The sequence below is a fragment of the Caretta caretta genome, chromosome 5 (assembly GCF_965140235.1).
Source record: "Caretta caretta isolate rCarCar2 chromosome 5, rCarCar1.hap1, whole genome shotgun sequence".
NCBI lineage: Eukaryota > Metazoa > Chordata > Testudines > Cheloniidae > Caretta > Caretta caretta.
The window spans coordinates 60,497,102-60,524,422 of NC_134210.1; the positions used below are offsets into that span (position 1 = coordinate 60,497,102).

At 35.4% G+C, this 27,321-nt stretch overlaps 1 protein-coding gene across 7 annotated transcripts in view; it reads right to left on the bottom strand.

Moving 5' to 3' along the window:
• Nucleotides 1–27,321, bottom strand: part of ARB2A (ARB2 cotranscriptional regulator A) — a 363,334-nt gene that overhangs the window by 127,540 nt on the left and 208,473 nt on the right. For 6 of the 7 annotated variants that reach the window (XM_075128571.1, XM_048851080.2, XM_048851076.2 and 3 more), the window contains one exon: nt 24,006–24,125. The exons of the other annotated variant lie outside the window; for it this stretch is intronic. In XM_075128571.1, coding sequence (XP_074984672.1) covers nt 24,006–24,125 — 120 coding nt within the window. The remainder of the gene's footprint in view (nt 1–24,005; nt 24,126–27,321) is intronic. 7 annotated transcript variants of the gene reach the window in all.

Genomic DNA, 27,321 nt, shown 5'->3' on the forward strand with positions numbered 1-27,321 from the left:
GTCGTGCTAGTGAAAAGTGTTTAACTGACAGAATTGGAGAATAAAATCTTCCATTTAACCTTAGTCAAACCAGATGTAGCATGGGCAGTGACAGTGCACGCCTCGCTCATGCTGCTCCACTAACATACTTAAAACCATTTTCTGAAGGGACCCTTTCTATGTGTTAGTAGGTAGTTTGGTCTCACTTAGAGAAATACTGACACTGCCTGCATGTGTGCTAACTGTGATTTTCACTGGCCATAGGACTGACTCCACTAATTTATTTCATAAAGACCACTGAGAAGCCATCAGCTGGTAACGGTTTTTGGTCACTACTAAACAGGGGGCAGATTTGAACCAGTGACCTAGAAGTGAAAGATTTTGTAATCTGATTAGCAATCCCTTGAGCCATACCCTCTCTCCCTCTTTCATTTTTACTGATAAGAGAAAAAGAGTCTTATTACCTAAGCAACTTTTGTAGCCTGTTAGTAATGCAAAAGCTTTCATTTAGTACTTAAAAAGGAATGTCTCATGGGCATGCTTATTAGACCATCTCAAGCACAGACTCTGTATTATTTTTCTCTATTAATTTCAAAATAAACGTATTGGTATAAAAGTGTATCACGATGCTTTTTCTGATGATTTATAGTAAAGTTCTAGCTGATTATAATAGGTGCTGATGAGATGTTTTTACATAGCTGTAGAGTCAACAGATCACTTACTAGCCAACCAAGAGAAAACATGCATCTCTGTCAGCAAATATTCCAAAGTGTACAAATATATTATTGAACTATTGAGTACATAACAGCTGATAGGCAATTCAATCATTTATTTTTCATAAAATACTGTACTTTTTTAAAGTAGACATTAAAATGAGTTTTCCTGTTCTGAGGCACAACCGTTGGCTGATCTTGTAGTCTGGTAATAAAATATTATTTTAATGTACTAAGATGTTCTCCCAAATGTGCCTAAATCCCAAAAGTGCTGAAAATGATCCCCTGTGCCACGAGGATGCTATTGTTTCTCCTTTTCCTTCTTGGGCCTCTTCTCAAGACCCTCAGGAAGAAATCTTTAAGACCTTTTCTGTCAGTTTTCTACTTTTCTACAGACACTGTGGTGTGCACATTGACACTGTTTCCCTTTGGCTTGAGGTAACAAACAATTAGCTACAGCACAGTGGTGTGATGTTCATGTTATTCTTTGCTATACTACACCCAACCAATGTCTCAAAAATTAATGCAAGTATATCAGGATCTGAAATTAACTTTTTATAGCCAAAAGCAACATCCTGCTAGGAGAGAAAAAAAGCTATTATAACATTGCTGGCATCTGATGGCTTCTAGACAGTTAGTACCACCAAAATAACATTTCAAATCATAAAATGTTGACTACAAAATCTGCCTCATATTGATTAATCAGTGCTTATGAACTGATAACGCATAACTAGGTGATGCCTGTTCTTGTGAAATGACAGATCTATTATTAAAGAACAGGTAGGAATCCAAACTGCTCATGACTATTATATTATGTGGTAATAATTAGAATAGCTACATATTAAAAACAACTTGTAGTACTGTCCTCTCAGAACACTGCAAGAACTTCTAATAGGATTTTTCATAAAATAATATATGCAGTCTGATCATACTGTAATACTTAAAAGTATATATTACTACTATATAAGGATCAATCATTAAAAATCACTTTACAATTTTAAAAGAATTGTGGACTAAACAAGCATATTTCTAATTTAGCCTGTGGGTGCAAAATATTATCTGTTTTAGTCACTTGCTCTTTAACATATCAATTCCCATAAATTCAGCTAATAATTTAAAATATTAAGGAAATATATATTATTTAATTATTAAATAATTATTAAATAATATATTATTATTTAACATAATATTATTATGTACGACAATGGTTGTGTTTTAGTCACATGAAAAGTACAGCTTATATATAGAAAGAACTTTAGCTATGCTGGGTAACCATTGCTTTAACATGGTCACTTTCAGGTATCAGACACAACTACTGTCACTCACACATGCACAGTTATTTGTGAATATGTCATTTCACTCAATAGAAAAATTATTTTTCGCTAAATGAAAGTCAGCAATAATTAAGTAGATTTTCAGTGCAGAGAATTGCATTTACGTTAACTTAGAGTAAGAAAACCTACCTTTTAAAATGTAAAACTTCAGGGTTTGAGTTTCATATCTAAGAAACATGTTCCATATGTATAAAGCATCAATACATTAAAGTGGTTTCTTAACTACATATCTCACAATCACATTTAACTAATATGAAATTGTGTCTGTTATGATCTAACCTGGACATTATTATTTTGAGCGAATGGCTCATATTGATATTAATTTTCTGATATTTGTAAAAGAATAAGTAAATGTATTTGTCAGTTTATGTATTGGAGAGGCCTGATTTATTCAACTCTACCATCCAAAAATATACTATTAAAATAGCCCAATGGAATGGAATAAGTGGTTATTGTTTACCCATAATTCAGTGATTTGCTAAAAAATAATTACACAGTAATCAGTGAACAAATCATTTTAGGATAATGTAATTGACGATACTTTCATTACTGAAGATATACTTTTTAACTTCCTGTTCTTGTCCTCTGCTTATCTTTCTCTTGACCTTTGTTCAAATGAATCAAACTAACTCTTCAATGCTTTCTCTCACTTTCGTTCTAAAGCTGTTCATCACACTTGCTGGCTAGAAGCACAGCTGGCAAGGGATCTAAACCTCATCACAGGACAAACTTAGCCTTCTGGATTTGCCAAGATCGACATTTCAAACTAAAATAAATAAATACATAAAAATGTAACTGTATGGGATTCTGTATTTGTTTGTAAGTGCAAATGACTCCACCCATTGTATTAACACTACATGTAGACATTAGATTAAAAACAAAATAACAATGAATTAAACAGCCTAGAATTTTGTAGTAAGAATTCCATTGTTAATTAAAGTAAGATTACAGAAATCAGCTGAGTTTTACTCACTGTCCCAGAAGAAAGCTACAACGGAGGATAAGCAGTGCCCCCTAGTGTCAACAACAACAGACAAAAATCTGAAGGGAAGTAAGCAACATTCATGGGGGATCTTATATAAAGGAAAATCTATAAATACATTTGTGTCTGAGTAGGCTTATCATTATGAGAGTGTATACACATACATATATACATATGTGCAGTATATTCATATGTACACAAATATAGACACACACAGTCCACTATATACATACATATATTTACTAAATTATATACTAATATGCACACAGAGTGTGTGTGTTTGTGTGTATTATTTATATATATATATATATAAATTATATACACAATCTGACATGGCCAAGATGTCTTTAGTGTTCCAGGCAGCTCAGAAAAACATTTCCACACAGAATAGCAGGCCATGCATGAAAGCGGGTGTCAGAAAGCCCAGCAGAATCACTCACTGTGAAGATGTCTAATAGGAACTGCTGAATACACAATACAGGCAGCCTGGACTGAATGACTAAATTGGAATGGCCAGAAAAGTCAGAAGGTTTTGAATCAATCAGAAATTATAATTAAACCTGTAATGAGTGTTTTGACATTTTTTCCTTTTTTTGTTAATTGGAGATTAACACTATTTAGACCTTATTACGGTCCAAGATCAACAATTTTATAATATAACTTCTATGCCTTCCAGTAAATTACCTCAATCTTTTGATACCAAAAGAAGAAGTTAACACACTGTCTCAAAAATATATCTCCAAAGACCAAAGTTTCACAAAAATTCAGCACGTATTTTACGGTATTTGAATTAGGAAGGATGATCCTCAGTCTGTTTGTAATAAGGTACTTTAATTTCTTTTTCGTTTCACGACAGAGAGTCTTGACAAACAGAGAAAGTTGTCTACCCATTTTGAGAATAATGGTATACATCATAAGTTCATTAGCATTTGGTTCTGCCATGAAATACAGGCAAGAGATAATAAAAATAAAATAAGGAAAACAAAGACAAAAGATATAAAAGAATGATATGAGATGACACCAGTTACAGGTGGAAGGAAAAAGCCTTGAACACTATAAAAGACATATATAAGATGTCAAATAAACTATTCTTTCTATTAATGTAAAACAAATTAATATAAAGCCTGACAAGACTGCCCAATTTTATTTGCATAAAAAGTGCAAGTGACTATTTTTAAATGAATTCAGATCACAAAATGTTTGTATTATGTTTTTCCATGTAAAGCATTAATAGACATGTACTCTCATGCTTGCATTTTAAAAAGCAATGTACATAATTAGGCTTTTATGAAAAGATTACAATGTGCATTATAAATTGATTCACATTTAAAGTGAAGAAGGCACAAAATGCATTAGTTTAGGAGACAAATTACTGGAAATGCAATGCTCAGAATGACAGGAGATACTTATTTAGACACCTTACAATAACTATTAGGGTACAATTGTGGATGAAACCTTAATTGCTTAAGATTCATTAAAATCTCTAAATGGCAGATATACATTTATATTATAAACTTAAGCTTAGTTAGACTATGTAGCCATTGAGAATGCTTTTTTAAAAAAAAGATGGAAAATTAGTTTTAATAATTAAATTTACCAATAACTTAGCAGGTCAGTATAGTTCAGTGACTGAAATATACAAAGCATATTTTATTGCAGATTTTGTTATATCCAGTATTTATATATTTCATGTACTAAACAATGAAAATTAGTCAAATATTTTCATATGAGTCATGGTACTATCCTCTGGAGAGCTCATCCTAAACCCCCAAAGCAGTTCAACTTGACTCACGCTTGTTTGGATGGACCAAAGGTGAGATCACAGTTATGTGTTATGGCCAGAAGGATACCCTTCTTTTTCCATTCTAGTTAAGATTCATAGACATTAGCTGCTACTTTAAAATTAGAAGAGATGTTCCACTGTCTGGCTCCAGGTATCAAGTACTTTTATGGCAAGCAACTTGCAGTAGAAAATGTTATACAGATTATACTGGATTTGCTGACAGAGTCAGTTTTGATCAGTAAAGTAGCTCTGAAGAATCTGAGCATTGTTTTGATTTAGGAAAGAGATGTAATGTTTATCTTAAGTTCATTTTATACAATGCTGATTCAATAGTTCTAAGAACAGGTATAAAGGCTTGCGTGATCCCTGTCTGTGTGAGTGTGTGTTTGTTTTAACATTAACAGCAGGAGAAAAGCATGACCTAAGTCCCAAAGTCTGAAAGCACCTCAGGATTACTCATTATCCCTCTATTACAAGGAGAGTTAAAACCAAAACTGAGGTTATTTTATAACCTTCAGTGTGTTTCTTATTTAAGTGTGTGCCTGCCATGTGTTTTTCTTGGTTAAAGAGATGAGACCGTACTCCACATTACATTGGAAAAAAATGGGTAGCGTGTGCTTGCTGCTGACAGGCATAAGCATGAAGTTTCACCTGGGATGCAGCTGGGTGGAAATGGAGTGATTGAAGGGGAGTGTGTCAGTGTGTAAGAGGTCAGGGGAAAATAAGGAAGGACTGAAAATACCTCCTACATTATCAGCGTCAATAGGTCTTTGATGATATAGAAATTACTGTGCTAACACCGATTAAGAATTTTATACATGGAATATGTGACATGTTTAAGTGCATGTATGACTATAGACAGGCAGACATAGAGTGTGGTAAATTGCAAAGTAGGACATATTTATTTGATTTCCAGAACGTATCAGATATTTCCTATGTAATGCATCTCCTACTTATTTATCAATTATGAATTATTTTAAAAATGCTGAATGTTACTTTAATGTTTATGAAAAAGAAAGAGAGGGATGAAAATAAGGAATCTTAAGGAATGTGCATTATATACATAAGTTTAACTTTGCACATTTACACATATATGTATACATACTCTCAGTGTTTCCACAGATTTATGCAAACCTACCAAATATAGTTATAGGTGAAGTAAATCTTGAATTGGTTTTATCTTTTAGCTGACACTTTGCTCACAACAATTAAACTGGAAGAAACTTCACTGGGACTGCACTTAACAAAAGGTATCAATAATATAAAATTGTGTGTGGTATGAGCAAAAGACCATAAGAAATGCAGTCCAGGGCAATGCTATTCCCCATGGTATTATCTTTATTTTAATAAAAAGAAGGTAATTATTTAGGCTCTACTTACCTGTGAAAATCTATATTTATTTATGAAGAGGTAAAGAAAAAATTCTTGGCTTTGCAGCCTCGGAGAATCATGATGGGTTTGTCTTTATTATTTATGTATTATTATTATCATCATTATTTTTATCACACTAGGTGCCTAGAGGCCCCAACCAAACTCAGAACCTACTGTGCTAGGTGCTGTACATACACATATGTACCATAACCCAAACTGTCCAAAAAAAATTAACACTTCAGAGGCAATGATGCTGTATAGTTCATTTAAATCACTGTAGAAATGTTATGAATATATCACAAATTACAACAGTTTAGTGAGGAGTTCTTGGTAAACTTTATACAATTTCATGTGTCTATTTTTGGGTAGAAGATATAAACTAATTGTAAACAATTTACAAAATCATGTTAAATAAAATGCCAAATCATACATTTTTAAAAAACAAAGCCACACTAGAATATCCCACATGTAATGTATTTCTGTCAGTAATCTCTTCAAAAGACTGAGTCAAGGGGCAGATAGTACATACAATAACTAAATAAAACTTCAAGTAATGCACAGACGGACACAAATGGCTATGTGGGAGAGAGGCACTGAAAACCATTTTTATTGCAATACAGTATCAGCCATATTGTCAACATCTGGACTTCACAAAGATCCCCATACCAAAATAATCCATAACCATCAGTTACTGCTCTATCACACAAACAAAACCAAACTGTTATAGTGACATAGAAGAGAATGTTTTCAGGCCCTCCTTGTCATTTTTCCAATCTAGAAATCCTGTGTTTTGTTACTTTAAAAAGGAAGAGAAAAATAAAGTTGGTGTAACAGTCTTTCCTCATTTACTTAAATAACAATATCCAACAGCTGGAAAAATACCAGGTTTTTTTGCAGTACTTTATTTCTCCACTAAATGTGTAGAAAAAGTTATATTCTTCATAGGACAATTGACAAATACATTTCTTACCATTTATTTCACAGCTCTAGGATATTCAGACTTTTTCAGTAAAAGGCCTCTTGTGTCCTCTGATGTCAAGAACCCGCCAACAATCAACCAATTACCAATAAGTCTACTTAAAACATTTATTTCAACACAACAGCAAGTATCCCAGTACCATATTAAGGGCATCACTGGGAACTGCATATCCCTCACTAGGAAATCCTGATATGCAATACCTATAGGGTAACAAAAACTCCTCATTATGTGGCAGTTACATTCGTACCTAGATAGGTCCATCATATTCCCTTAATACAGCCATCTGGCTTAAATACAGTATGCTAAGTATGTGATGTAACTTTTTTTCCAGAAAGAGATAATTACATTAATATGCCAAAAAGTATGGTCATCTCAAATAAGAGATTATATCATTCTTCTTCATTTTAATTGCCTACAATCGTTTCTGTTTTGTGTTTCACTTTAATACTCTATGGGTTTTCAATAAATCTCCTGCAATACCATACAGTGGTGTGTTCCTGTTGCTTGCGTGCAGTCAATAGCTCTCCCACATAGCTAAGCAACAGCACTTTTCTGCATATGAATTAGATTGTTTGATCATAGGTTGCTGAGAGATATAGAGACTCATCTTTTACTTCAGAAGTAAAACAGCTCCTATCCCTCTTTGTTTTATATTTAGCACATACCTATATTGTATGTTCACTCATTCAAACATGCAAATTTGACCAGTGTATAAAAAAAGTTGCACATGTGGCAAATGTACATACAATACATATACTAAATACATATATACTATCTGCATAAAATTTGAATATATAATATGATGCTTGCAATGCAATATTTGACCGTATCAGTCTGCATGGATCTTATTATATACGTAGTAAAATCACAGAAAATAGTTTTCTAAGTATTATAAAATTTATTATAGAATTTTGGGACATATATTTCTTAGTTCCTTTTCTAGTACTACAGAATAGTTAGAATTTGCCATAGATACAAAGCTCAGATAAAAATCCCATGTACAAATAGGTTAACATTCTTTTGTCATTTTAATAATGGCTCGTCCTATTATATTCATTATTCATATAGAATAAGGATAGACAATTTTTAGGCATTATATAGCTTTCTTGAGGAATATTAGCTTTGTGGCTTTGAGAGGTCATTTTCTAAAGATCCTAATAGTCAAATGACATCTTTGGAGATGTTATACTGTTGCTGCATTTGCATGATAATGAAGATGAAATTTCATATGTGCTGCTTGAATTGCACTTATCTAAGTTTGTTTTTACACGGAATGACCAAAGGAATATGTTCCCTAACTAAATGTGTTGCATTACTAAAATATAATAAATTCTGTGGAGAGACACACTATAAACCAAGTTATAATAATTCCATGTAATTTATGAAATAGTGTGTTAATGAAGAACTTTTATGTTGTCAACTATGCATCTCTAATACTTGATTCTTTTAAAGAAAATCCCATGACACCTATAAAAATTTCTTTTTAGTAAAATATTACACTGTAAATCTTGTAAAACCATTAAGAAATAATTTTTGAAATGCTTAGTTATCACAAACTATAACCTATTTTTTTAAATGGCCATCACATACAATTTTTATATAATATCTCAAGCTTGGTAAAGTTCACATGGTTACTACATATGCTGGATCAGGTAAAACCATATTTCACCTGAACCTGACAAAAAAGTCAGTGAGTCAATTTTCTTACCACAGATATATGTTAGGTGGACTAGGCTAACGGGCATCTTTTACATAATCAGATATGTAGGCAAATATGTGCTGTGGCAGAGTCCAAATGTTGATCTAACAACTAGCCAATAAGGAGTGTTAACATATGAAACATTCAGAAGCTCCATTCTCTCAGAAGTAAGGCCTTGGCTCTTAAACCTAGATTTCTCAACTCACTCCATAACATACCACTATTGTAAAAATCAGGATATGATTGAAATAATTTCCCCCTCTTATCAACGTATGACTAATTAATCATCACCTTATTTGACAATTTAACATGATCTTCATTACTAATTCTGAGGTATTGCTCTGGAAAACCAATATCCAGCTACAGTTTTAATTCTAAAGGAGATACAATTTTATGCTTTTATAAGAGTGAAAATTAACTCCACTACATAGACCTAAAAAAACTACAAGTTTCAAAGCAAAAATGATAATCTAAGCATACATAACAGCATAGCTAATCTTACTTTTTGTCTAAGTTTATAGTTTCTAAATCTTTAAAGAGAATGGTTTTGATTTTTGATGGGAGCTAAAGGCATTGTTTTAAAACAAAAATAATATGACATAAGTGGTATACATATGACAATTTTATTTAACATACCTTTTCAATATATTCTAATTTACAATGCACTTTAATTGCAGAAGCATATCCAAAATAAAAGAAAAAGATACTTATCCTGGAAAAAAAGGCCTATACACAAAGGAACATCTGAATAAAATTGAGACATCTGCAGTAAAGTTTTACCTTCTCCCTAGAATGTTTGAGATGAACTCAGTGTAACACTGTCTTCCAAGAAAAGACAAAGTGATCAATGCAAGAACACATCAGGCTCCCTTGGACAGGCCAATCAATGCAAGAAAGAACCTTGCCCAGGGCCTTATGCAAATAGAAGCACGTCCTGCAACCCAGGGAGGGAACATGCGCAATAGATCAATGGGATCAGAAAAACCTTACAGCTATATCAGCCTCAGACAGTAAATATATGATGAATCCCTCACATTTTCAGTGAACTCTTAAACTAGGTTATTTCAACCTGGTTGAAAAATCTTCCAGGTCTGAACACAGCACAGTGAAAAAGTAAAAGTGTGAGAGAAAACTGACCAGAGTTAGTTTAACAATTCTTTTAAATTTGCGAAAATAAACTTTCAGTATTTTAATATCTTTTGGCAACCGTGAACTCATGCTAAAATGCTGGAAGCTAAGATTCAAACATGCTAATTTGACAGGGTAGAAATCAAGGTGTATTTAAATGCTGTTTAGTAGATTGCTTCTTGAGGTAGAAAAATAATAGAAGGTTCACGATGTACAAGAAGTACAGTATTGAAGACCTAATGTCACAATTATATTACGTTGATTGAAAACTATCCTGTCAATGAATATTGTAATGATAGTTTATAACCTCATCTGTACTGAATCATTTTTTAGAAGGAATTGAAGATTTTATGACGTGTTCTCTGTCTCTCTCTCTCTCTCTCTCTCTCTCTCTCAAAAAAAAGGACAAATACAGTATTACTATTTCTAGAAAATATTCTCAACTTGGTAAGGTACGCAAAGTTGCAACCATGTGTATAAGATCATATCGACTCACCGGGCACTTGATAACTATATACAAATACTAAAATAATAAGTTTTCATAGGAAGACTTGTAAAGAGTGATTTCCCAACATTATTCATTTTCTATTTTTGTGGAGAGCAGACTTTTTTTTCCCTCCTAAAATTCCCTGCTTTTTAAGGGCTCACCATCACCTCTTAACTTCATAGAACAAAGGCATAATATTGCTGTCAAACAGCAAGAGCCACACCAGGACAAACTATAATCCAGATATCGACAAGCAAATAAGACGGCTTAATCAAGCTTGTAAAAAACTCGAGCACCTTGTACCTTGATACCGCACAGTTGAAGCTTAACACGGATTTTAATTTGCACTGGAACTGGGAACAGACAGAACAGTAATTAAGCTAAAGCTATTTATCATTTTACACAGTTATAGTAAAACTATAAGTCTACAAAATATTGTCAGTTATAAAAATATCAGTTTAGTTCTGTTATTACAACAATTTTTCTAATACATTACTCATATTTGATAGTTTCACGTTTCCTTACTATAAAATGTAAATACAACATATAAATGGAATTATTTTTAAATTCCTGTATTACAAAACCAACTTTTAATATGAATAATAATAGTATGACCTATACAACCAATGTTAAAAGACTTTGATAACATATTGAAAAAGCAGTGTAACATAGGTCTGTTAGGACTTTCCTTTCTTTAGTCTAAGATAAAATATAAATATCACCTGTTTCTTATATTACCACAATGTTAGTGTTGTCCTCACGAGTAGTATGTTTAGTTAGATTAATCTTACTCCAGCAGGATTTGTAATTTCTAATATATTATTAAACTTGTAGTTCCCTTGGTTGATCCACTAAACCTGGTCTTAAAGTCTCATAAAATCTCTACTGTTCCACACAAAGGCCAAGCATATACTTTTCATTATAATTAACAATTAAATTAACAGTAACACAATACACTTGTGTAAGTCTATGGGCACAAGATCAAATCAGATAAACAGCAAAAAAAAGTATGAAATAATAGTAAGCCAGCTTTCATTTCTTAATTTTTTAATGTTTTTATTTTCAAGAACAGAATTAAAAAAGCCTAATTTGCCTGATAAAACCTAAAGGTATTATAATCTCTATTATGATAGAATACATATGAATATTTTTTGCTCTCCCTCTCTCTCATCTACGTAAATCCAAGATCCCTACATTTCTTCCCCCTCCCAGGTGTGTAAATATATATTTAATAAAGAACAGAAATATTTTCATACCATTGATATGATTACATTTCAGAGCATCTTTAATGCAAACTGTTTCCCAAACCACTTTACAGAACTAAATAACAAAATCTACAAAGTGAAATAAAAAGCTCATATTTTTTAAAAAATATGTATGAAAAAAGTGATAACCCCCGTATTTGAGCATTTAAACAATAAATTAGATACCTAGATGACCATTTGTAAATGCAACTATCATGACTGTGCACACAAATTATGCAGTAACATTTTAAAAATCTGCACCCAAAACCAACAGCAGAGGAATAGAGAAATTAAGAAGTGCAAGAGTCGAGGAGAAAAGATATATTTGCTGATAAGATCTGGAAACAGATGGAGAGTTGAGGAAATTAAGTAAACTAGGAAGAAACAAGTGCATAGAAGGTTCTAAATCAAGGAAGGCAATTCTGAAGTTAAACCTGAATTGGATGAAAAGCCAGTAGAGCTGTATGGTATTGGAGGTGATGGAACATGTTTATTTCATGCAAGGCAGCATCATTCTGCACATGCCAGAGTCTGGAGATCTAGGACTTGAGGAGGCCACAAAGGAGGAAGCTGCAATAGTCCAGGTGAGAAGTGATGAATGTATGCAAGAGGCTTTCAGCAAAAGTGGAGTTGAGGAAATAGTGTTCATTGACAATTTAGCACTGAAAGACAGTTCAGCCAATGGGAGCAAAGTTGATTGTGAAGCATAAAGCCAAGGTTATGGATAGCAGAAGTGAATAGGAGGTCTAATTCAAGAAAGGAAATAGAGAATTTGGAGTTACATTTGACGATGGTTCTCTTCCCAAAGAGCAGTATTTCTGTCTTTGAGACATTTAGCTGAAGAAAGTTGAGAAAAAGCCACATTTTAATTTGGTCAAGACTGGCAGAGAAAGAAAAGGTAGATAGGAGGAGTCATTACATTGTCAAAACACACAGAGCTGAACTGCAAAACTGTAAAAGTGGCTCTGTTTGAAAGTAGTCCTCGTTAAAGACAGAATCGGGAAACAAAATGCTTGGAGGTAGAAAGTAGCAGAAAATAGAAGAAGGCAGAGAGTTGAATGCCATGGTAGAGAAGATGCAGGGGCTTGATATAAAAGAGGAGCCACTACCTATGATAGAGGGAAAAACAGTGTGATAGAATAGAGTGGAACCATGACAGAATATATTCATGGATGAGGAGAGAAATCAATTATTGACGATTCAAACATTTCTGAGATACTAAATGCCTTTCTTAAATCTGTATTCAGCAAGAAAATGATACAGTAGAGCCACATCATTTCTGGTCCCTGCATGGGAACATGAAGCAGGAGGGATGCCCTCACACACCCTTGCAGACCCCACACAGGGACCAAAGACAATCACAGTCTATATGCCCAAAGATATGTAGGGACTGTTATCCAAATCACTCCAAAGAGCTCTTCAAAGTACTCTTATCCAAGTGTTTATTTCCCTGAATTTCATGGATATTAGGGAGGGATTATTATTGCTAAGACAAGAGCTCCCATCATGGTGGTTCCACTCTGTGAGGTCTATGGCTAAATGCCACAAACTGTGCCAACAGAAAAGAAAATCGAACAACCAACAAGGAAGGTAAAATCTGTTAACTATTGAAAAAGAGCAGGTCATAAGAACATAACGTAAGAATGGCCATACTGGGTCAGACCAAAGGTCCATCAAGCCCAGTATCCTGTCCTCTGACAGTGGGTCAGACAGTACTTATCAAATCTGAACATACACAAAACAGCTAGTCCAGATGACATGCATTATAGCTATTAAGGGATTCGAACTTCCTGATCTACTGCTTGGTTGGGCGGTAGGAGGAGGACTCGACCTGTTGCTTGTCCCTCCTACTTCCATACATTGACTACTGTGCTGAGATGCCGTTGGCAAAGCTTCCTAAAGCAGTGGGTCTTGGAATTAACGTTCACACCTCGATGAATAATTGTTTCAGATTATCTGCAGACTTAGGCAGACACCATTGCATTGGTTTTTCTCAGTTCATGTGTACAAGGTTTTATTCACAACTTTTTTTTTTTTAAAAGAGATTTTTTCCCCTCCAAATGAAACCTGAGATTCTGATCTAATCACATTTTCAGGAGCAGGGTTTTGTGCATGAATCTATAATTTCTATTCCTTATTTCAGCTCTGACCATGAGTAATAAGCAGTATATATGGTTATAAAGAGCAAGTATTGACAGAAGCTTAAATGTTGTTGTTGAGAAAATTACAGAATTAATGGATGATGGGAAAGCAATAGTATATACAATATAGTTCCATTTTTGTAAAGAATTCAGATGTAGTGTCTCGCAGGATCTTAAATGTAAAATAAATTCAAACTGGCTTGGATTGATACACTGTCATATAGAAATTATACTGGCAAAAAATAGTGCAAAATAACAAATAGGTGGGAAGTGTCAGTGAGGTATTGTAGGTACAGGTGTCAAATCTTGTTTTATGTAGCATCTTCATTAATGATCTGGAATTAATGAAACGTGAAGGTGATACAAATTGGGAGAAACTGCCAACAGTAGTAAAGGCAAAACAACTTTCCAAGAGTCATAGATTTTAAGGACAGAAGGGGCCATTATGATAATCTAGTCTGACCTCTTGCACAACACAGGCCACAGACCTTCAATCAGAAGTTCTTGCATCAAGTCCATAGAGATATGCAGAAAACCACAAAACCAGACTTAACTTGGAAAAATACAAATCTGGGGGGAAATAATTTCATACATGTATACTCTATGGGAATGAGAAATCTGGGAAGCAGAAATATTGAAAGGGACATAGGGATGACAGTGGACAGCAATTTAGACATGAGTTTGGAAAGAAGTCCACTGCAATTTTGGACTGTGTAAATAAAAGAGGTCGTGATGTGGAACTGAGAGATAATAGTCCTTCTTGATATGACTGTTGTGACTGCCCCTAGAATATCATGTTAAATTCTGGGCACATTACCAGAAAAAATATTTACGAGGTTAAGAAGTTAAGAAAGCAATACACTTACAAGAAAAAATTAGAAGAGAGAACTATATACAGTTTGGCTAAAGGGGCCAGGCATAAAGTTGGCATATATCTCAAAGATTTTTTATACCACAGTGTGAAAGGGATTTTTTAGTGCAGTATGCCAAAGTTAAATTAAGAATAGTGGAGTGAAATGCTGAAAAGATATAATTAACAAGATCAATTAGGCGGTGGAAAAGTCTCTGAAGGGAAGTGTGGGACTTTCTTTGCCTGGGACTGTCAAACCCTGTATTGTAGAGTACAAACCTGTATTTGCAAGTAGCTAGACTAGAGGATCTAACAAGTCTTTTCCATCTCTATCGTCCACAAGGCTCTGATTCTATATACATCATATAATTAGCATTCCAACATTGGTTTTAAACTAGAAAATTAAAATGAACTAGCCATTAAGATCTATATTAATGATGGCAGTGCAGATGATTAATATACAGTACATATTTCTGAGCCATGAAACATTGCCCTTCTCCTCTTGAAAGAACCTGGTAAAGTGCACACATGCTGTAAATTTGCAGAATATGGATTCAGCTGAGTGTTTCAAGCACCAGACATTAAATAAGAAAATGATTAAGAGGAAACAATAACAAGAGGCTGGGCAACTGATCTAGGTGAAGTTAGCAAGTGGGGATCCAAGCTCAAGACTATCCCTCTTTCTAGTTCTTGCAGACGCAGCACACTCATCTCCTGGGGAAGGGAGAAAAATTTGTCACTTTGCATTGTAGTTACCCCTTTTGTCAGTTCAACAGCAACATTGATAGGGTTGATACTGAGCTAAAAAAAATCAGATGCCTACATTTCATAGCACTTAAATTAAAACAAAAAGTGAATCAAGACATGTGACTATGATACCATGAACTCTTCACTTGTATTTTGTAACCTCCTCCGATCTCTTTATCTGCTCCCTTTAGACCATGTCTTTTTAGACTATAAGCTCTTGAAGGCAAGGGACTGTTTCCCACTATCTGTTTTTATAGCACCTAGCATGGGTCTGTGAGGCAGACTGGAGCCTCAGGGTGCTACCAACATCAGGGTGCTACCACATTTATTTAGGCTGAAAAGTGGAAAAATGACAGCAGACTAAAATGTAACAAAAATAGGATTTACAATGAGCCAAGCACATATACAAACAAAAATCAATCATGAATGAATAAATCATTATAGGCAGAATTGGTAGTAATGCCTGTAAGTAAGATTGCTTTACACTTGCTAATATAGTCCCTTATTTTCTGTGCTTATAACCTTTGCCAAACTTTATCCACTCAGGCTGAAATTTGCCATGCTCGCGTCTACCTCAGGCTGAATTTTTGTTTTCAAAGTTTCAGCAAAAATAGTTTTGCTGCTTCCAAGAATGAGATTGGGGAAAACAGGTTGTTTACAAATATTAACTTTTTTTCGAATTTTGTTGTTTTGTTTTAAATTCTAGTGTCTCCATAGTTGGGAGCAGGAAATTTGGCTGGGGGACTGCCCGGGGGTGAGAGAGGTGCTGTCCCCATGAAAACCCAAGATTTGGCTAAGGTATTAGCTGCTGAATATAGCCATTTGCTTCGGTAAATTCTGTTAGAAGCTTGATGTAAAATGTCTGCACTAAGTATGGCCACACTGACCCCCAGCCCTCATCTACATGGAGCATGCTGTCAAGTTCTACAGAGCTTGAGTCCTGAAATATGAAACTATCAGTGAGGAACAGTTCCCCGTCATTACATTATAATACCCCTCAGTAGGATTGCTCTGTACAAAGTTTATCGTTTACTTGTCCTCACCATATGGAAGCACACAATCTACCATTCCCCCTTTTATTTTGCTCTTTCACTTAGTTCTCACTTTTTAGTTTCCTGCCCCATCACTACATTTTCTCCTCCTATTTACACCCTTTCACTCCATCTCTTTTTAAAAGGGTTTTTTTAAAAATAACCTTTTAAAATTAGTTCTCACAGTGTAGTTGAGAATTCCATTTTCAATAATTCTGACAAATTTTGTAAATAAAGATTATTACTGTTGCTTTGGGCCCCATTGTGGGAGGCATTGTAACTAGTCCAGGGGTCAGCAACCCCTAGCACACGGCCCATCAGGGTAAACCGCTGACAGGCCGTGAAATATTTTGTTTATGCTGACCATCCACAGGCAGCTCCCAGTGGCCACAGTTTGCTGTTCCTGATCAATGGGAGCTGCAGGAAGCGGCGGCCAGCATGTCCCTGCGGCCCACCACTTCCCGCAGCTCCCATTGGTCAGTGGGCCGCCTCTTCCTGTGGCTCCCATTGATCAGGAACACCAAACCGTGGCCACTGGGCGCTGCGGGCGGCCATGCCTGCGGATGCTCAATGTAAACAAAATGTCTCGCGGCCTGCCAGCGGATTACCCTGATGGGCCGCATGTCAAAGGTTGCTGACCCTTGCACTAGTCCATGCTGCTTTCCTTAACTTTAATCAAAATTCAATATTTGTTAAAGGATGCTTTTTTTTCTGATTCCATTTAATGACTGAAAGTACATGAAAGCATGGGTATGATTTACTTTTTCCTATTGACACTTTTGAAATATGGAACACTTCTCTATGATAAGCTCCCAATCAAGTTTTGTTTTTAAATGGAAATTAAGACCTTCCTGGAGCTCAATTTTGCCATTTCCAAGGTCCTGATTGGCACCCTGGTTAACAACAGAGGTCGGGGAAGCTGCTTTTGTGGGAGTTGACAGTGTCCTAGCTATGGTTGATCTGGGACACTATAGTCTCTTCAGCGGTTTCCCATGCAGCTGTTAAAGGAGAAGCAACCAGTCACCTGGCCTGTCAGTAGTGCTACTCTTCTGCTTCTTCAATTTGTACTCCTTGTGTTTTCCCACCTCTATGATTTATGTTAAAACCCATTCCAAAACAACCAACAGATTCTGGGTACCGTCTGCTACACCTCAAGATAGGATCCATTATGGATTAGGCAGAGGAGGGAAGCATCATGTATAGACAGTATCCTATGTACAATTATTACTTGTTGCTCAGATTGTGTTTAATTTAAAAAGCAAATTTAATGGACATTAAATAATAAAGTTTCAATTAATGATAAATTAGCCACAGTGGGACAATCAAGGTCCACATACCCCAAGGGGAGAACAGGGGGTTTGAACCCCACAGAATAAGTGGTTGAATCAGCTGATTGTATACAATATTATTATGCAATAAAAATATGTTGAGTATGAAAGCTTACAGTGTTCTAACTTAATGATCATTATGAGATATGTATACAGACCGTGGTTAGGGATTTATGTATTTTTGTGCTCATAATTGGTGGTGCAATCAAGCAAGGAGGGGCTGCCTCCCCAGCCAGACAAGACTACCACCAAGCACGTAGCACTGTACAGCTCAGGAAAAGACAAATGATGGGCCATTAGAGTTAATGGGAAGACATGGAGACATCCCAGCTAGATTCTCCCCACCCTGAATAACCATGAGTCACTATAATCAGAGAGAGAAAAAAAAGGAAAGGAAAAAGCCCTTTAAAAGGCTTCAAACAGACTGGTCTTCATCCAGAAACTGAGGGACCGTCACTTGGCAGGTGCTGGGGTCCATGAAACACTGGATCCCCTCTAGGACAGCAGGTATGCTGGGAAACTGTTCAGAGGCAATAGGTAACTTGTATTAGAAAAGAGATTTACCTAATCTGAAAGCTTAAAGGCTGAAGTTGCATCTTTATGGTTATTTTCTATGTAACCTACATATGTTTGCTCTCCCTTACTCTTATCTTTGAATCTATTAATTTTTCTATTAAATAAACCTATTATTTATTTTTACTCCAAGCAAGTCTCTGTTGTGCTAACTGAGTAACTAGGCTGGTGAAAGCCAAGGTGTGCTTGTGGATTGGCTACTGATGTCTGGGCTCTGAACGAAAGATGCACAACATAAAGGTACTCTAGGTTACAGGCCAGGCCATGACCGAGCCCCTTACTGGTCTTGGTGATCCCAAAAAGCCAGAAACAGTTTAACAGCACAACCACTAAAGCTCCCAATCTGCAATCTGCCGACACAGAGTCCCACTGAGGTCAAGGGGGCTCTGCAAGGGCACAGTGTCCACTCATATGGATCATATTACAGGATCAAGGCCTTAAAATGATTTCAAATTGAAGAAATAAAGCAGGTTGACTTCAGTGGAGCTATGCTGATTTATGCCAGGTGAGAATCTGACCTATATACTTTAAGGACACAGAGTTTAATAACGCTTGTTAGTACAGCACAAACAGATTCAAAGTCTCCTTTCCATTGACTCATAAATAATGGGAAAGCAGAGGAAAAACAGAAGCAGGAAGCTGATGTAAAGATAAAATATGCCTAAGAATGCAGATATTGTAATTTCAGTGGACTGTGGTTTAAAATAATCAAACTATAGTAATTTTTTCTGAATCTGAGTCTAAACACTTTTCAATGGAAGATTATCGTATGAAAAGCATAGCACTCTACAGTATGTTTAGCAATTCAACTACTCATGTAATATGTTGACCTCATCAGCACTTTACAGCTTTTTACTATGTCTTTAAAATTTTAACAATCTATAGGTAAAATCTGTGTGTTATCTACAACTTAATATCAATACATACATACAACGCTTTAGTCAAAGACTACAATGGGTTGGGTGGTTTTTCATCTAAATAAAAGATAGTTCAACTACTTTTCCTTTGCTGATGTACCAAAGTTTAATTCCCTGATTGCTCTCTGATGAACAATCATTGCAACAGCAAACACTGAAAATTTGAGATAATGTTGCCATCTCTCACAAGTTTATCACAAGTCTTGTGCTATCTGGTGTTTTTCTTAAAGCTGAATTGATGTATTTAAAAACAAAAAAGGAAGTTTCTAGCATTCGGTATTGTGGTAAAAAACTTGACAATATGAATCACAAAGGTTCAAAAAGCAGAAGGCAAATAAAAAAGAAGCCCAAAATGATCATTTAAAAATATCTCATGATTTGTAAGCCAAACTCTTGATTTTGAGGGGCTTGATTAATGATTTTGAAAGTCTGGGACTGGCAATTCTTTTGGAGATTCTGAAATATGAGCAGTTGTCACCCAGTAAGGGTAAAAGCATAGAAATGCATTTGTTTTAAAAGTGATACCAGAAAACTAGTCTGTCTGAATTTGTTTTCTCCTGCATACGCAGTTAGGCCCCAGTCCTGTAATTGGATCTGCAAGGGTGGCCCAGGGGTTCCACATAGGCACAAGGATCCAACTACATGGATCCAACTGCACATTCAGGGCCTCACACATGAGTGGATCTTTCATACAGGAACAGGGGACAGAAAAACATTTTCATAACATGAAGTAAAATTGTATCACCACAAAACTGGCAGAAAGACTCAGTGGCAGGTCTTTTTCTTTTCACTGACCACACATAAAAGGATTCCAACTTAAAAATCTCACTTTCTATTAAATTTCATAGGAGTTGCGCAAATTCTATTGTTTACCATCAAGTACAGCAAGCTGCTTTGGAAAATAAATCCCCAGCTGAAATATACTGTGCGTTGGATAACAAACAGAAGATTGATAATATATGTTCATGAATCAGGTTTTGAGTTTTCAAAATCAGTAATTAGGAAAAGACCATGACCTACAACTATTTTTAGTACTGTGTATTTAAAAAATAATTTACTTTTTAGACATCTGTTTGCTGCACATTTAATTTCAAACTACAACTATACAAATTTTTAATTAATAAATGTTAAGATACAGTTTAGTAGTAGTCTTATGATTCTTACTTGTAATTCAAACTATAAACAATATAACTAATTACACTTATTGGTGAAACTTTACTTCCCACACATGCTAAATCACTTTCAATGATTTCTCTTGTAATTGTGACCAAGTAAGGTAGAGGAATTGGGTGCCTACGCTGCAGTAACAGGATAACCGTTTCTGTACATTCAAGCATGATGTTGCAGACTTACTCTGTTTTCCTTAACATCTCAAATATCAACACCTACATGTGCATACAAAGGCAAAAGTTTGGGACAACAATAAAAATACCATAATGTACCTTGTGACAAATATTAGAAAATTTTAACTTTGTTAGATAAGTATCTTGCAAATCACATCTTGATTTTTTGCTTTGGCAACCAAAAATCAAAATTAAAAGCTAGACTGTGAGCTAGACCTTATACAGCTACAGAGTAATGGCAACTGAATAATGATGCTCCCCCTTTTTGTTCAGACTTCATGAGGGCTGGCCATAGTTGTTGCCCCAGCACTTTGCGGAGCATAGAGACTGCTACCAAAATGCTTCCCTCCCAGAGTAAGTCACCCAACAGGAGTGTGCATGGGGGAAGTAAATGGAACAGAGCTAGCTGGCTGCACCAGCTAAACGTGTTACAGGGTGCAACCAGTTTGTGCCTGAAGATATTCTGCCTTGGTAAGGCTGAATGCCTCCTGCTCCTTCTGCAGAAAAAAGCAGCTTTACATTACTTTCAACTATAGGCTGTTACTAAACGCCACAATCTAACTGTCATTTAATGTCAAGTCTCTGGACTTTTAACTCTATAGTGACAGTTACTTTTAGAGTGGATTCCCCAAGGAAGCAATGAAAACCTAGAGGTTTTCAGTGATTAAATAATTGTGAACAATCAGAACACATTCAACAGCATACATTGCATGCATACCAACACAAGGTATAAAAGGCATTTATTTTAAAGTCTGTGGTTTATTTTACTCTCTGTGGGTACAATCTGGTGCAAAAGGCATAGGCAAGGCCCTACATTCCAAGTAAAAAACAGAAGTTTCATGTTGCCCTCTGCAAGGGGAATGAAAACAGATGAGAAGTGTACAAGGAGTCTACATAACTACTGCATTTACGTATGTACGTATGTGTGTGAGAGAGAGAGAGAGAGAGAGAGAGAGAATGAATATGAATATTTTCTCTAGGACATTAATTCTCCACAAGCTACTATATTTACTTTATTGCTACTCTTCAGGATTACAGAATAGCATTTTGGCGATGGATAGAGCAAAAAGGTTAGAAGCATCATTTTTCTAGTTACTAAAAACCGCTTTTAAAAACAAGCTGAAACTTTCTTAGTGAAAATATTTTCTAGGGAAGGAAAGAAGAAAAATATTAAGCAAATCTGACCACTTAATATTATGGTAAAAATAAAACCTTTATTATTGTAGTTCAATATTTGTTTCTGTTATAATTCGGGGCAACCCCCAAGCTAAACGTCTACTGCCAACAAAACCAATACATAAAAATAAGTTTTCTGATTTATTTATTTAACAGCGAATGCAAAAATAGGTGTTAATCACAATTTAAAAAAAAATAAGGACTATTACATTAAATATACTTCTCAGGTCTAGTTTTCCATGACAGATATGTGATGTGCCAGTAGTTATATATTATATTCTTCCTCCCATGCATGCACCTCCTGTGGAGATCGCAGACTACAGAAGCTGACCCTTACTGAAACCATCTTGTCTCTATGACAAAGCTCCTTTTTAACTTCTTGCTTACTGGTTACTTCCTGTGATGGAGAAAAACTTTAGCTCAGCTTGTGATAATTTCACAGGCCCTGAGCACCCTGACCCTAGAAGCCCCAAGGTCAGAAGTCAAGTCTTGTTCTGAAACATCTGTGTGCTTCATATTAAACTAGAACAAAAGTGGAGAAATATCCACCAGTGTGACGAGAGAAACAGGCAAAATGGGAATGACACATTGGTCATCTGTTACCCACGCCATCTCAAGCCATTGACTGAAATGTGATAGAAAGAACTTTACTCACTAAAATTCCAAAATACCTTCAAGTAAGTGCTTTGTTTATTAAAATTTAACATTATCAAACACACTTTGTATTTCCTGACTTCTTATATTAAGAAATGCTTATTCAGAAACGTGCATAAAATATATTTGTATGCATCCAGTGACCCAAACAGTATTACTTGACAAAACCTACTGAATTCTACAGATATTTCAGTTTCAAAATTTAAGCACACCAAGATAATCCAACAATCTGAGCATTTGAAACTTCACAGTTCACAAAAGCAAAGGAAATAGATATTTCATACTATTACAGTATATACGGAATCCAAATCACATGACATAATTGAAAAGAGCTCACGTTATACAATCAGTTTATGCAGCAGCAATTATAGGTCAAAATGAACAGTCAAGATGTGTTACACACAGAATAATTTACAACTACAAAACTCGGTATCTTGATATATTTTGTTTTGAGAAATAAAAGTAAATTTGTACAATTTACTGACAGGACTGTAAAACATTTGTGGGATTAGATCAGCTACATCATTCTCAGGTTTCAACACGTGCACACCTACAGACTGTTTAAAGAAAGATTGTGGAAGCAATGAGAGAACTGAAATAGCCTTAATTTCCATAGGAAAAAAAAATCAACAAGAACTGTTAAAATCTTTGAATCATATAAGCATTTCTTCTCTTGACCAGAGGTGCTCACACATCTATTTTCTCCCAGAGTAGCAAAACAGTCAAAAAACTTTAACTACATAAACACAGCAACCCAACTTATCAGTAGTGCAATTGTGATGTCCTCCCGTAGCTTTAAATCAAGGTGCAAAATTGCTTGAACATTTTGGCCCTGAACTTGCTAACACTAATGTATATGCTTAATTTTATGCACATGAGTTGTCCCATTGAGCCATTATAAATTCTGTGAATTTAAACAGGCAGTTTCCTTCTAATGCTTTCATAGAAAGTGATATGCAAGTTTGCCTTCCATGGAAGTGGCAAAATCTGCGTCCACACTCTTTCCTGTACTTCCTTCACACTGCGACTGATTCAGAGCCCAATGAAATCAACAGAAGTCTTTCCCGTGACTTTAATGGGCTTTGGATCAGGTCCTCTATGAGTTTCCCTGTCAATAGGTGCCTCCAAGTTCCCTCACTTGAGTTCCAAACTGCATTGGAGGAAATCATATAAAACAACACTGACCCAGTGAGCATTACACATTGTACTTACATGTATTCAGCCCCAACCCAGAACTCACAGAGCACGACAGAAGCTGTATTCTCCCTTTTTTTGCATACATACCACCAGTTAGGATCCACAGGTTTGGACTTCCCTGGCTTCTATAAGCATGAAGCCCTATGTGACTGACTTATAATTCGGTAAATAATCAACAGAGGAAAAAACAGTGTTTTTAATTTTTTTTTTTAAAACCTAAACATACCATGTGAAAAGCTGTTTAGAGTTCTAAATTGTCCACCCTCTTTGGAAAGAGAACATTAAATTTAACTTCTTCAGATATGTGAAAGCCCTCAGCAAATAGGGCAATGGAAAAGTCAACACTTACCAACTCTACGAATGCAAGTCCACCATAACTGTGAGCGACAAAAAATACGTTTTCAGCTGCTGACTCGGCAATAAAGTGGTCCCACACATAAATTGCATGTTCTTCAGGAGAGCCATTATCCTACACAGAGAAGTATATTATTCACTATAATCTCTTGCAAACTGACAGTTTTGTCTACAGGCAACATATTCCTAGTTGTTAAAAGGTTTTGTTCAAAGAAACCACAAATACATTTGTGCTAGTGTCACAAAAATTCACTGATTCATCCTTGTTTTAAAAAAAATCAAAACAAAAACAAAACAACCCTGAGAATGTGATTTAAAGACTGCAAAATCTGCTTTCTTTGAATGTAAACAAAAAATTGTGCAGTTACAGGAAGTCTAAGCACTATAATGGCATTTCAGCTAAACAGCCTCACGCAAATTTAATACAGAATAACATATTTAGTTCTTATATACGCTTTTCATCAGTAGATCTCAAAGCTCTTTAACAAAGGAGGTCAGTATCGTCATCCTCATTTTACAGATGGGGAAACGGAAGCAAAGAATGACTTGACTGGCCCAAAGTCACCCAGTAGGCCAGAGATGCTGATCAGATTCAAACTTTTGACAACTTTGCATCAAATATTTGTTCACTAAAAAGTTTTTGTTTGTATGAAGTTAAGACTTAATCCAATAAACAGAATAAGAACAATAATAAAACAGAAGCTTCATCTCACTCTCTAGTATTTTTTCCATTGTTGCGATACATCTACATGTTCTAACAATAAAGGATATGGTCTAATTCCATAATGACCTAGCTGAATTTTTAAACCATACTTATTCTATGTTATTTTGCAATTACAAGCTAATATACAATGCAGATAGAGCAGGCCTTGACCATTTTCTAGTAATACTCATTATTTTGGGGCCTGGGAGTTAGAGAATTTGCTCTCCCCTACTAGTTAAAACCAAAGGACTGGTGATCAGAATAGCTAGGCTGTACATTCCTACCTCTGTTACTTACTTTCTATGTACCTATCAGCAAGGTATTTAATCTCTCTGGGCCTCACTTACCTCTTACTATTAGTACCTCTTAATCAAGTATCAATGTAATAAACATGAAATGCCTGATACTAAGCAGCACTTCCTTAGTTGAAAAGCCATTAATAAGTGATATAAAAATCACAAGTAAGTAAATAGCAGTGAGGACAACAGGTAGCCATAGGATTCTAAAGATTTCAACGTTAATTATTCATATAAATTGTAGATAGACTGTAAAATTTTCAAAAATGAGCTTAAGTCCCTTTTTCAAAAATGATGTAGGCATCTTAGGAGCCTATGTCCCAATGAGACTTAGGGTCCCAAGTGCCTAAATCACTTTGGAATAAAGCAATTAGGCTCCTAAATCACATGGACAATTTTGAAACTTTTATCTGCTGTTGTTTTAACGAGCGGAAACTGAGAACAAAGCTTTACTCCTACCGTTTAATATACAAGGTCGGACTGGTAACAGGATAGGAAATATTTATCAAATTTTCAAAACAGCCACAAAGTTCCTTAGACCTGGGCAGATTCTTATTATTGATTGGCTGACTCTCAATGACACAATGAAGTGTCAACCTATTAGGTATCAAGAGCTGCGTTCATCTCCATGCAAGGGAAGGGATATTTTCTGTCTTTCAACTCTGGTTCTCCAATTTGAACATAAAGATACAAGACTCCGACCACTTGAATCCAAATACATGATCTGGGTCCAAGTAAAGACAGACTGGAATGTGTTTTTGCTTCTATTAGCAAAGCAGAGGTTTGCAAATGAATCACTTTTCCCCTCTAGAGATTTGTTTAAGATAAAATAGAGCAGTATGGTCTGGAGGTTAATTAAGGGGAGTTATGTATGTTTTAACTGGGATTGCTATAGAAGAAAAATGTTGAAACAAAAGGTTTTCTCTAGGAAAAGTTTAGGAGCTATGGTACTATAAATAACACAATACAATAAAATAATAATAGCTAAGGAGTTTTCCTTAGTCAAATGAATGAGACTTAGAGTTAGTTTTTAATCGAGAATAAAATTAATAATTGTAAAAGCAATTTAACCAAGTTCTGAGTTCTGACAAAGGGAAAGAAGGATCAGTTATTTTTAGTTAAAAATTGTGCGTCAAATCCCGGTGCATCCCATTTTTATTATTCTGTGTACCATTAGGGCAAAAGCATACAATCTTAGGACTACACCTGGAAGCTTCCAAAGGATCCAGAAATCAAGTGAGAGTCTCGAAATCTACAAATAACTCCCACTAATTAAAGCAAAACCAACAGTCCGATAAACCAAATAATTAACTGTTCGATTTCATACATTCCAGCATGAAGATTCAATTCAAGATTTTTTTTTATATACAAAAGCAAAAAGACGGTTCTGTCTAAAATTAGTTACTTTGGACTATAACTTCTGTTTTTCTTTTTTATTGTTAAAGTGCCTTAGTGTAAAATAGAGAGACAAAGTGGATGAGGTAACAACTTTTATTGGACCAACTTCTGTTAGTGAATGAGACAAGCTTTCGAGCTACATAGAGCTCTTCATCAGGTCTGGGAAAGGTACTCAAGGGTCACAGCTAAATACAGGATTGAACCAATAGTTTAGCATAAGTGGTTAGAACATATTCTAAGGGACCCTTAACGGTGAAGTGCTAGAATGTGGAGCTCAAAAGCTTGTCTCTCTCGCCAACAGAAGTTAGTCCAACAAAAGATATTACCTCACACAACTTGTCTCTCTAATATCCTGGGATCAACAAGGATACAACAACACTACATACATGAATGCAAAATACGTTGTATTGTTCTGTACACACTGCTAACCCACAGATAGCACAGATAGGATCAGGGACAGGGGAACGCTATTGAATGAAGTGATATATTTTAAAGTGAAAGCTATTTCTTTACAATAGGTATCAGAATAATTTTACTTTGAAGCTGGTCTATTTAGACTATTAGAAAAGGACTAGAACTATTTAGAAAAGCTGGACATGCACAAGTCCATGGGTCCAGATCTAATGCATGCAAAGATGCTGAGGGAGTTGGCTGTTGTGATTGCAGAGCCATTTGAAAATTCGTGGCAATTGGGGGAGGTTCCGGATGACTGGAAAAAGGCAAGAGGGAAGAAAGAGAACCCCGGCAAAATCATGGAGCAGGTCCTCAAGGAATCCATTTTGAAGCACTTGGAGGAGAGGAAAGTGATCAGGAACAGTCAACATGGATTCACCAAGGGCAAGTCATGACTGACCAACCTGATTGCCTTCTATGATGAGATAACTGGCTCTGCAGATATGGGGAAAGTGGTGGAT